Below are 12,372 nucleotides of genomic sequence, written 5' to 3'. Positions count from 1 at the left end.
TGATGATGTTTCACGATGCTTGAAATAGTTGGTTTCAGACTTTAAAAGTCATTGAGATGAAGGAAGTCAAATAGGCAGAGAAACCATCTTTTGATGCTGCCAACCTCAGGAAAGAATGTTGCTTTGATTCTCACAATTAAGGCTAACATCTGGGGCTTTTTTTCCCGCACCTTTCACAGGGGCTAGTAGAGGTAGTTTTGAGCATCATATGGCCCATCTTTGAAAGTCCTGAATATTTGTGTCTCATAGTTCTTAGTATGGCAAATTTTGTTAATACTTTAAAAGGATCCTTGAATTTGAAAACGGTTTTGCAATTAAAGCCAAAATTTAGAGTTTCTTTTTCCCCAAAAAAAGCTCTAAATTTCGTTTTTCATATTTTATATAAGTTCATAACTTCAAAACACTATTCATACCTTATCAAACACTGGAAACATTGAAGAGCATTCCAATTAAAGCTCTATAATACAAAAGCTCAATTACTAAAGCTTTATCGCTTTACTTCCAAAAGCAATGCTAAACGGGCATTTTTTTTTTCACCAAACACTTGATATATAATTCCCCTGTCCAAGACCACAAAGTTCTATACTTACAACAATTGCCCACTTGAATTTCCCCTCTCTACACTTCTTGGAACTCTTGCCAAGAAAGACAAGCAGAAAGGAAATTCACAGGTTTTGCAATAAAAACCACGGACAAGCATAAACAACTATTAATAATAACAATAATCAGTTCGTGCTGCAAAAACCTCCTAAAAATGCTAATATATGTCTCAGCGAGCTGCTTTGACACAATATAATATACAAATACCTTACAGAATCCATGAATCATAGATCCTCAAAGCCCCTTTTTTAGCTTCATGCATCATCTGCTGCCATTATCTTCAATCTTGGAGTCCTCTATGTATGATAGGTTCCCAGCTTTCTCAGCATTTTCTTTGCAATTTACAAGGTCATTGTATATATTTTGGGAAACCTTGGAGAACTCCACTAAGGACTCAAAAATTGTAGAAAACCCAGTTTGAAATCCGTTTAATGTAATCCTTTGTGTTTCTTGTATGTAATTATGGTGTTTCTCCTTCTCAGTATCCAACTTACTTCTCAATGTGTCCAACTGATCCTTCTTGTCAGTCAAGTAGTCATCTGGATGTTCCACTTCGGATTCTGACTTCTGTTCTGTAAGCTTAGACTCAAGAAACCTGCTTTCCACCTTCTGGAATGATAGAATCCTTCTGTCGAGATCTTTTGCTAGACTGTCAACTTTCCTCTTCTGTTGCTGTTCCTTCCCTTGCTGATGCCACAGAGCCCTCACATCCTTTGCAAAGCTTTTCAATGCAAAAGCAACTGCTTTATCTGGTAATTTATCCATGGAGGCTAACCAATCATGGCAGATCACAAGCAATGGGGGTCCATTGACTCGAAAAGGCACAGCTGAATTCCTGCTTCTACTGCCCCTAGAGTAGACTTCAACTTCAGGCGCTATGAACTTTGATAGCCAACCATGGAGAGCTTCAACATACCCTTTCTGTGCTGCAACATAATCCATGAAGCAAGCATGCCAATTCTGAAGCTCAGCCTCAAGCTGAAGTGTAGCTAGTCGGTGAGTGTCATTGCAGAATTTTCCAAATGTTGGGCAGGTAAAAGACCTTACTTCAAAGAGGATCTTATTCTGGGTTTCATGGGATTCCAACATAATTTTCCAGGTTCTCGTTAGGCTGCACTAGCAAAAAGGAAAATAAGAGAACTAGGGAAAGCTTTTGTGACTTTTGAGTGTGCTTGTTTTGTTAAGGCTTAACTCCTTACCCTTTTAATAGTTCAACAATTTGAGGCTGCAATTCTTCATCTCTCATTTTCTGAATTCTCTCTGAGATTGACTCAGCACTTCGAATTGCAACCAAAATCCTGGCATACAAATCTTTTACTGCAGCTCTGGTTTTGTCCAGAGAGAGTTCATCATCTCCTCTGACATCCTGGTTTCTCAGCCGTGAGCATTTTTTCTCATAAATTTTTCGCATGCTGTCTCCAGCCTGAGGACAAAGTTACATGTCAAATACTGAAATTAGATTTGGAAGACATAAGTTTAATTCTCCAATTGTTTAGTTTTTTATGGTTTACATTCAAATCATAGTATATATGACAAATGCTGGGTCAAGGACCAACAGTACAGTCATGATGGGATATTTCTGTTCTAACATCGAGTTGCAACAATTCTGTTTATCTTTGCCAGAGTTATAGCAAACAGTGAAATCAAAATAACAACAATTTGATCTCTAGTCTCTACACATACCAGAACCTTTCAGTAGCTCATCGAAGAGTACTGTATCAAATCCTATCACCTTGCATCAAGTAGCTAGCTGTAGGGTTGGAGATTGTCAACATAAATAGCTTATTGGTAAATGTCGTTTGAGATTTTTTCTTGCAACAAATATTTCTAAAATACGCACTTAGGAATTACTCGGTGTAAGTATTGATTGTAAATGTAGCTGCGGACTCCTACTGAAGATAATGCTACCGTATAAATTTTTGCCACTGTTTCAGTGTAAGTCTCTTCTTCATACATCCTCAGGCAGTTAAATTCCATCTCTAACATGATTGTGGCTATTCTGATAAATATAAAACTAGTATCATTTAGTGTGCATCGTATTAGCAAAAAATCCTGTCTGGGTAGTATTGATATCTCATTATTTTAGCCTACTAAATTTTCCCTCTTGCTTTTAACTATTTACCTATCCAAAAACAAATAAAAAAAATAAAAAATATAGCCTACTAAAAGCAAGGTCTTCTGTGAAATTAAGAAATGTCTGCATTTATTCTCAATTTGGTGTTTGTTATTAGTGTCCAAATTATCTAAGTAGAGGTCCTATTAATGTCATTGTCCAAACCTACAAATCCAAAATAAAGATAATAAGATAGCCAAGACTGCTACGTATTCACTGATAATCAAGGATGTCAGGCTACCATTTTTCTAGGTGATCTGTTATCCTTATAGCACAGGATAGCAGATAGGAATCCATGTGAAGCTGGACCTAAAGTCACTGGATGACACAAAAGAATCTAAGAAGCAGAAAATTGCACAACTCAAAAGTTAAAATCCTAAGCCATAAGTGCCAAACAATCTATATCCCAATAGAAAAAAATATTGTAAAAGCGACTGGCATAACTATATATTGATCTCTTTGCGTTTGTCTACGCTAGACAAAACAGATAAAATTATAATGTCATTGGGAACAAATTATGGAAGTAGGGAAGACAGTTTTGAGAGAGGATAATTTACCTTAACTTCTTCGTACAGCTTCTTCTCCCAAGCATAAAGTCTTCCTAAGGTTAGTGAATGGCTTCCTGAAGCCATTCCTCCATATTCCTCAAAGAGGTCATTCTTATACTCTGTCCATGTTGAAGAACTTTTGGAAGTGGATGCTACAAGACTCTTGCATGATGAAGGCTTAGATGAAATGGACCGGTTCCATGAGATAGCTTGGACGAGTTTTGTTGAGTTCTCTGCATCCATGAGGACAAGTGAAGCATTATGTTTGTACGGTAGGAGTTGACATATGCAGGATTAAAGTAGATGTTCTTAAATAAATTCTGGAAAAAGTTAAAGTTATTCTTAGACCCACATTTGAAAATACAAAGTATTTATAATCCCAGCTTTCTGATAAAAGAAATGATGCCAGGGTCCAATATTATCAGAAACCAACAAACTCAAATCTACATATTTACATAGTAAATTAAATAGGTCAATTTTATGGAGTTAAGTCAGGAGGTTTACACACAAGCTAAGGCATATCTTCAACATATACATATATATAATAAGACATTCTCTGTTTAAGTCCAAAATAATGGAATTCTATTTAAAGCATTTCTTCCTTTGTTAGAATTTTGTTTTCAGAGATCAAATCGTTCTCTGAAATTCACAATGGTAGAACAACAAAATAGTACAATTTCTAAGAAGAGGAAAAACAAAATTGAAACTTGAAAGGATCATGATTATGGATTAACAAAATTGTGCATTAACTTTATTCACCTCTGCCATTCTATGAGTCTCTTACTTTTTACTTTTTAGGAATGGCATCGCCACTCCTTTGGCGGCATCCACTATTTTGGAACTTATTCTACCGACCCATCTTATGACATTTTTATTTGCTTTTGGGTCTTCCTTACTTCTTTCCTACTTTTGGCTTAGAAAAGAAAAGGGAGGGAGGTGGTCCAGGTGGAGGGGAGAAATTCTTCTAGGTAAACCTTTTAGTTAGTTCAAGAAAAAAGGGACTCTAGGTTGTTTAGCACATAATGACACTGATATAATTCATGTAAAGGCATAGAAGATTCAACAAGGAAAGAAAAATAAGCACTAAAGTAATACTTCTTACTAAAAGATAAAGAAGAAACAGTGGTGGGAGTGTGGGACTACCACAGGGGCAAACCAAAACCCAAAGGAAAAGGCAAGAGTTTGAAAGAAATTACTGTCAAGCTATCTGAATTCTGAAGATTTGACTGCAACTGAAATTAATACTAATGCTGTCATGCATACCCAGATAAGCCATGCCAAAGGTGGAATTTTTGGAAATTATAGGAAGAAACAAATTTGCACCTTATATATCCCCTAAACTACATTGCAAATGAACTTAAAAGCTTGGATTGCATGTAAAAATAAGATGCAAGCAAAGGTGACACAGAAGATAGAACCAAAGAATAAAATTGCAAAAATTTCAAAACTTGGGAGTAAAAACCCCACCTTATTTTCTTACTAGACCACACTTCAGATCAATTTAAAAACCGTGTTGCAACTCAATCTAGGACCATGCAGAGCTAAAAAGACATAGGAACGACTTTTATTATCAACAAATATTGAAGTACAAACAAAGACCCACCTTTTATTTCCTCCAAGTTGTTCTGTAGGTGAACTCTATTGGCCTCTAGCATCCTAGAGACATCCTTGCCAGAATCATAAGCCCTGATAAAATGATCCTCAATATCTTTCAGTGCATCCAGTAGCTCCCTCCCTACAACTGGGGTATCAATAACTGTAAGCCCCTTGTGTTCCTTTTGGCTCACATTAGAACTATCCACCACTTTCACCACCTCAACCCCACTGTCATGCTTTTCACCAACATTTTCTTCAGCCACCACCACCTTGGTTTCTTGCTCTTCTCTGTGATCACCTTCCTCTTCTAGCTCTGGAATCCCTTCCTCTTCCCTCACAACCCTTAAATCATCATCTGAGCTCCTTTGGTATCCACTGATAACCTCAGGCCTCACAGTGTCAAAAGGATTAAAGAAATCCCACCCAAAATCTCTCTGTGGTGATGGCATTGGTGGTGGCATTTGCATATAAAAGTACCCACATGGCTGCTCTAATCTTCCTCTTTCTGCTGCTGCTTCTTGCTCTTCTTCTTCTCTCTCTTCCTCAGAAGAATCTGAAGAGGTTGAGGACCCACATGACTCACAAGCAATGGCTTCATGTGTGGTGGACTCAGAGGGTCTTTGTTGAAGGAACATGGGGTTGTTTATCACATTCTCAGTTGGTGGAGAAGGAGGGCAAGGTGGTGGGAAAGTGATGAGAAAAGGTGAAGAAGGAGAAGAGTGGCGAGCAACAAAGAGCTCTATAGCTGCAGCTACAGCATAAAGTGCATGACAGTACCTACAATGTGCTTCTGCAAGAGTATATCTTTTCTCCACAGCAAGCTTTAGCTGGCGTTTCCTCTCTCTGCAGATACTAACTACTTCCTCTTCTTCCTCTAGTTTAGAAGCAACACAACCCATTTCTTCTCTTGGTGAAGTTTGGAGGGACTTTCTTTCTTGCTTTCACTTAGGTGTTGGAGTGAGGCTGCTTTTAGAAAAACAGGCTGAAAAGCAAGGAAAAGGTGTTTTTTGAGGAATCTGTGTATTCTTTTCTGATAAAAAGGAGACGGTTTTTTTTTTTTTCCAAATGGGGAATGAGTTTGTCTTAAGTTACAAGTTTAGAGAAATAATGAGAAAATGTAGCTTTTTGAGGAGTTTTAGAGCAACCCATTTCATTTTCCTGGTAAAGAAAGGTGGGGTTTTGTTAGAAATGCACCTCTTTGAGAAGTTTTAGCCCTCTTGGAGCTGCCCATTTCATCTCTTGGCAGGGATAGAGATTCTGCAGAGGTAATATGTTGTAGCAGTTTTTTTTTTTTTTTTTCAGAACCCAAAAAAAATAAATATGCTACTATGTTAGCAGAGATATTAGTGGTGACTTTATTTTTTAATACTATAAAACTGGCTAGAGAGATTAGCAGAGTTCAAGCAAAACAGACCAAAGATTAGCACACAGAGAGAGAGAGAGAGAGAGAGAGAGAGCAAGTAGCTGACAGTAAAGAGCAGGCAGAACCATAGGGCGTAAAGAAGGCAAGGGGCTCGAGAAAGAGAGAGAAGGAGGCAATCTTGTGTTTGGTAATTTGCATTTTGTACTCAAATGAATTTGCGTACGACCATTTTAATCTATTCTCTGCTTTTAAATTATAAAAAAGTTCAAATAAAATAAAATTTCAGCAGAGTATTTAGAGAGAATTAGAGAAAGATCAAGCATTTTTTATTCTTAAAAGGTTGATGAATGCCAAAAAACAAACATGGAAAGATAGTACTTGTCGAGCTTGTGCAACAGTGCATGCAACATCCTCTTTTTTTTTTTCTTTTTTTTTTTACAACTCACATGTAAGGAAAACGCATCTAAATTACGCTTTTGTTTACATGTGCGTGGAATATACACTTGTTTATACACCATTGTCCATAGACCCCATAGCCACCCCACTCAGATTGGTTATAATATGTTTGTTGAGTTTATAATAATATTATGGATTCAATCAATTTTAAAATACTTTCATAATTTATTATGAGAACTAATTATTATTAGTAAAATATCATTTTCACTACTTAGGATCATTATTAACATCATTTTTATTGTGCCATAATTTTAACTAATTATTTTAACACTTACTAAAAATATTATAAAATTTGTTACGTTATTAAACTTATTGTTTATTTTATGCTATTCATATTTGATTGAGATTTTAAACTAAAAGCCTTTTTTTTTTCTTTTTAATTTTAAAAGAATAAAGATCACCTATAATTTATTGTGAAAATATTATAAAAAGGTTGTAAACATAACATCTTTTTTAATTCTTATTACATAAACCCTTTAAAGTGATATGTCAACTTAATATAAAAAAGTAAAAAAAAAAAACAATTTATAAATTAATTTATTAATTTATTAGTGTTACACTAATTATATGAATTGTCAAATCAGATTATAATATTAATAATTTAACATTTTTAGAAAATAATATACATTTTTAAAAAATATTATATGTTTTTCTAAATATAATTACTAGAAAGCTTGTATATTTTATTTAAAGCACCATATTAATTAAATTATATTATAATTTTTTAAAAATAGCTCTTGTTGGTGTATGGTACTCGTCCTTATTTATAAGTATAATTAGTATACTTGCTTAATAAAATAAATCAATAAAAATAATAAGTTATATTAGGTCATGATAAGCATTTAGAACAGTGCATGCTTGTTATTAGCTTAGACGTGGTGCCCACTAACCAGAGTCACAGAGAGAGAGACAGGGCAGTGACTGGTGAGTAAAAAGAGGAGTCAAACTTGGCAAATTACTGGCAAAAGTTGCACAAAGAAAGAGAGAGAGCTCTGCCATTGTTGGTAAGAGATGTATTATTTATTGTTTGTTTCTTATAGTACTTCTCAACCCCTCTGGAATACTAATAATCAGAGCATAATTGTGTTTTTTTAGTTTTGTTTATGGAGATTAAACAATGGGTTTGAGACTTAAAAAAAGCCATTACTGTGTTTGTGAGAGTATCATAATGCCTTTAAGGCTTTAAAACTGCCAATGGGTGAGGACAAGTCTGTGCCTTCATGAGAGTGAGATCATAATGCTCCTTTTGGCAATGGCAATAGATTTTCCAAGTATATATAGATACATATATAGGAGTGTGGGTGTGGCACAGGAAAAAGAAGTTGGTCCTGTATTTTTTTTTTTTTTTATGAGAAAGTTGGTCCTGTATTGTCCATTTATGAGTCTGGTGATGGAATGATGGTACCATTTAGTATCTAGTATTTCTTGTGATATTCAGAAAAAAAAAAAAAAATTCACTCTTTTTTTCAGATGAGGTATGGTACAGTGGTACGTAATAAAAATTGTCACTTATTTGATCATGTAATTATAATTTATTACTTAATACCTTAATAAAAAAAGCTTACTATCTTGATAAACTATTGATAATAATTATGTGTTTTTTTTTCTCTAACATTATTGATTTGGAACACAATAAATCCATAGGTATCAAACTTCCACCAAAAAATTCACATACCCCCTTTTCTTTTCTGAAATTACTGTGTTTGGTAGGTTCAAGTGGGGAGCCAATGTGAGAGTGTAATAAGCGAATCTTTTTGGTGAAAATTTAGCAATTTTGTTTAGAAAACGGGGGAAAATGTACTTTGCTGTGGTTAAAAATACAGCACGAAAAAAAAAAAAGATTTTAGTAAAAGTTTATAGTTTTTTCAAAATTAATTTAATTAGAATGAGAAAAGTAAATGTAGGCTTTATGGCCGGAAACCACAAACCCACCCCATAATGAGTAGTTGAGTACTATTTTACTTTCTTTCACTCTTTAACAATGTGAGACAAGTTTACATTTAAAACTCAGCTTATTTTATTAAATATAACTTTTCAAAATATTTTATTTTTAGATATATATTAGGGGTGTTAATTTGGATTAGCATGTTGGGTTCGTGTCGTGTTGAGGTAAGGGTAATCGATTAAATTGCTCAACCCTAACCCAAATCAATTTAATAATCGTGTTATAATTCTTCAACCCTAACTTGACCTGTTAATAAGACGGGTTGACCTGACTCAACCCATTTGACACGCTTAATAAATGAGTAGTGTTGGGTTGACACAAATGTAACACAACCCATTTTAACCTGCATAATATTAAATATAACATCCATCTAGAAATAATTTTTTTTTACATCCCAAAAAGTAGTGCATACACTTCAAGTCTTTAACCCACATTCAAAATAATATAGTTCAACAAAAATATAACATTCATCTAGAAATAAGTTCTTTACACTCTAAAAGAAATGCATACACTTCAACCCAAATTCAAAAGAATAAAGTTTAACAAAAATAAAATAATATAGTTCAACAAAAATATAATATCCTTGGAACTCACCAAATACCAAGTATTAATATTGAAAGAATTTGAGCAAACAGTAGACTAATCCTAATTATGACCACGATTATCATTCATAGATTCTTTGTTGATGTCCAAATTCATAACATCTTCCACAAGCTCATTCAATTTCATTTGTGCAAGTTCTTGCCAAAAAAAGAAAAAAGAAAAAAAAGGAGAAGGTATTAGTAGTTCTAGAGTCTGTAAAGTTTCAATTTCCAATTATATCCCTTGAAATTTTTGTAATTACTCACTTTTCTTTTTAAATTTAAAATATATGTTGAATATAAAAGGTATTTGACAAATTTAAAATAAAATAAATATTTATTTGTTATACGAGTTAAACGGGTTCTGTTAAGTGGGTTATTTCGAGTTGATTGGCGTGTCAAATGTATTTATTGCAGGTTACGCGATTGACCCGCTTATGACACGTTTCTTATCGTCTCGCTTTCAGGTCGATCCGTTTATGACCCAAACTCATTAAGGCCTAACCCTAGCCCCAAAAAACACGTGTCGGGTTCGTGTCGTGTTCACAGACTGGGTCGAACATTGACACCCCTATTATATATTATAGTTATACTTTTACATAATTTATTTTAAATAAAATGAAAAAATAAAAATAAATCCTGCAAACCACACATTTTATTGCAATTAAAAATTAATAAAAACAAGTCATACCAAATACACTCACATTTTGCCCCTTATAACTTTTTTTCTTCAATATAATATACAATATTTGTCACAACTGCTAATATGATTGATTGAAATTGATATACAATAAAGTAATATCAATGGTAATTCAACTAAAGTAATATTGTATTAATCACAATTTATGACCTCAACAAATTGTAAAATAATAATGATAATGATAATATTTGTTGTGTTTAGAGCATTTTATTTTCTCTTAATTATCCTCCCACTCCCCTTCTTTTTCTAAGTTTTCTCTTTGAGGGATGGGCAGTTTAGACTCATCCAGTTAAATAATAGTAGCAATCAAAGGCACCCAAAATTTCTAATAGGATTGTCCGATGGCTCAATTAGTAAATAATAAGAATCATATTCAGAGGTCAGAGTTACTAATTAAACCATTAATTAACCATCCCTCCCCTCTTACATTTTTTTTTTTTTTTTTTTTTAAATTCTAACAAGTGGATAGAAAATCTTGTCTCCAATGTCCCAACTCCTAAGTCCAAACTACAATGATGAAAAATTGAATAGTTTTAACTTTTAAGATAAACAGAAAACTATCCAACTAGGCTGAAAAAGGACAGTAGGATCTAGAGGGCCTCAGAGTTTGTACTGTCACATTTGATTATATATTATGATGGGTCAAACTACACAACACTCTCAACTAAACTGCATGATTCTATATGTACGACTACCACTCCATTCAATATTCCACAAGATTCCAACAACAACACTACAATACCCCGATTTGATTTTATGATCATCACACATTATTAATATAGAGTAGAGTTACTGTATGTGTGTGCATAGTAAGATTTTTTTTTTTTTTTTTAATGGTACAGCACATAGTAAGATGGAGATAGATAATTTGGTGTTACAAAATAGGTGGGAAGATTAAAGTTTTAATACATACAATTTAGTTCAGCAGTTAAAATAATAAATAAATAAAAGAGGAAGATGTTTATGGGCCTCTTGGAGACTAAAGAGATAAGTTTAAGTGTGTTTTAAACTTCAGCTCACTATCCCACCAAACCCACATCACTCATGCGTTAAAAAGTAGGGTAGAGAAAAAGATAATTAGGGTTGATATTAAATTCTATAAAGATGTGGTGTAACCATGTTTTACACTATTCAATAAGTGATTGCTATTAGCATTTTACTTAAAATTCAATACATCCTACCACACTTAATATCATCTTAATAAATTCTAAATTTAATTGGATTTATATATGGGTATTAGAATTGATTGAGTGTGATTGTGTTTATTCTTAAATATGTGACAACTTACAACAAATTCCACTACCTGCTTCGGTGGAGATGGTGGAAGTGCTAGCAAGCTTGCTGGGATTTGGTTTTTGCTAAGGAACTCGATTTTCACAGAGTGATTGTGGAAGGAGACTCTGCAAACACTGTTACCTCTATTAATGGAGGGTACATGGATCATTCGGTTATGGGCCATGTTTTGTTAGATATCAAAACCTTATTCTCTTATTTTTCTTATATTTCAATTCAGCATATTAATAGAGAAGGAAATTGTGTGGCTCACAAGCTTGCTAGACAAGCTGCCAGTGTTCCTTTTTTGGTTTGGATGGAGTCTATTCCACCAGACGTTTTTGAGTTGTATCAACTCGATTTATTACGGATGCAATAATAAGATCTCTCCCTCATAGGGGATTTTTCTCCCAAAAAAAAAAATGTGATAAGATGATGTGACATGTTGGGATTGGAGAGGTAAAATATGGGTTTTACATCACGTCCTTATAGAATTTAATCTCAATTAGGGTTTTCATTAGAAGGGTTTCTTAGTAAAAGTGGATGCCAAAGAAAATTTGAGAGAGAGAGAGAGAGAGAGAGAGAGAGAGAAAGGTGGCGTGACAGAAGAACAAGGCAAAATTTTTTAAGGGCATAAGGTTTGGCTACGAAATCAAGGTGAGAACCTCATCTAAATATTTTTATACTGTTTATAAATCTTGAGGTATATTTAGGGTTTTGGCAACGTGGTAAGATTCAGTTATGTCCACTAAATTGACTATTCGATTTCAATGGAAAGATGGTTAATTATAAGTGTTATTCATGTAAAGATCTGATTGTAATACTCTTCAATTATGGTACTATTGTATTTAATTTTGATTACCCGTTGAAATTGAGAACCTTGGGTCTAACAAAGGATTATATATATTAGATTAATTCCTAAAAGTGAATACATTATTTCATTGAGTTGCCTACAGATTTCATTCGAATATAGACTTCATGATTATAACCTTTAATCCTAAAGGTGGCCCTGTATCCTTACGTTTTCAATGGGAATATTAATCTAAGGTCTAGGGTATTTCGGCTGTTGCTTCTCTAATGGTAATATGAGACTTGACCCAATGCAAGGAAACATTATTGGCCTAGAAGATCAATTGTGGTTATAGAAATTTGTTTGAACTCTAGTAGTATAGATTAGTTTTGGGGAAATATTGTTGCG

General features: G+C 33.8%; 1 protein-coding gene across 1 annotated transcript; it reads right to left on the bottom strand.

The window, feature by feature from the left end:
* Window positions 1-463: 463 nt before the first annotated feature.
* On the bottom strand, window positions 464-6,444 carry LOC115969323 (nitrate regulatory gene2 protein-like). Its single transcript, XM_031088948.1, has 4 exons — window positions 4,865-6,444; window positions 3,271-3,494; window positions 1,800-2,023; window positions 464-1,711 (listed from the first exon to the last, which is right to left on the bottom strand). The coding sequence occupies exons 1-4, from the start codon at window positions 5,754-5,756 to the stop codon at window positions 862-864; spliced, it is 2,190 nt and encodes a 729-aa protein (XP_030944808.1). The 5' UTR covers window positions 5,757-6,444; the 3' UTR covers window positions 464-861.
* Window positions 6,445-12,372: the final 5,928 nt, after the last annotated feature.

This window comes from Quercus lobata, chromosome 11, assembly GCF_001633185.2.
Source record: "Quercus lobata isolate SW786 chromosome 11, ValleyOak3.0 Primary Assembly, whole genome shotgun sequence".
In the NCBI taxonomy this organism is placed as follows: domain Eukaryota; kingdom Viridiplantae; phylum Streptophyta; class Magnoliopsida; order Fagales; family Fagaceae; genus Quercus; species Quercus lobata.
The sequence above is the reverse complement of the archived record's forward strand: the minus strand, read 5'-3'. Positions and strand labels throughout refer to the sequence as shown.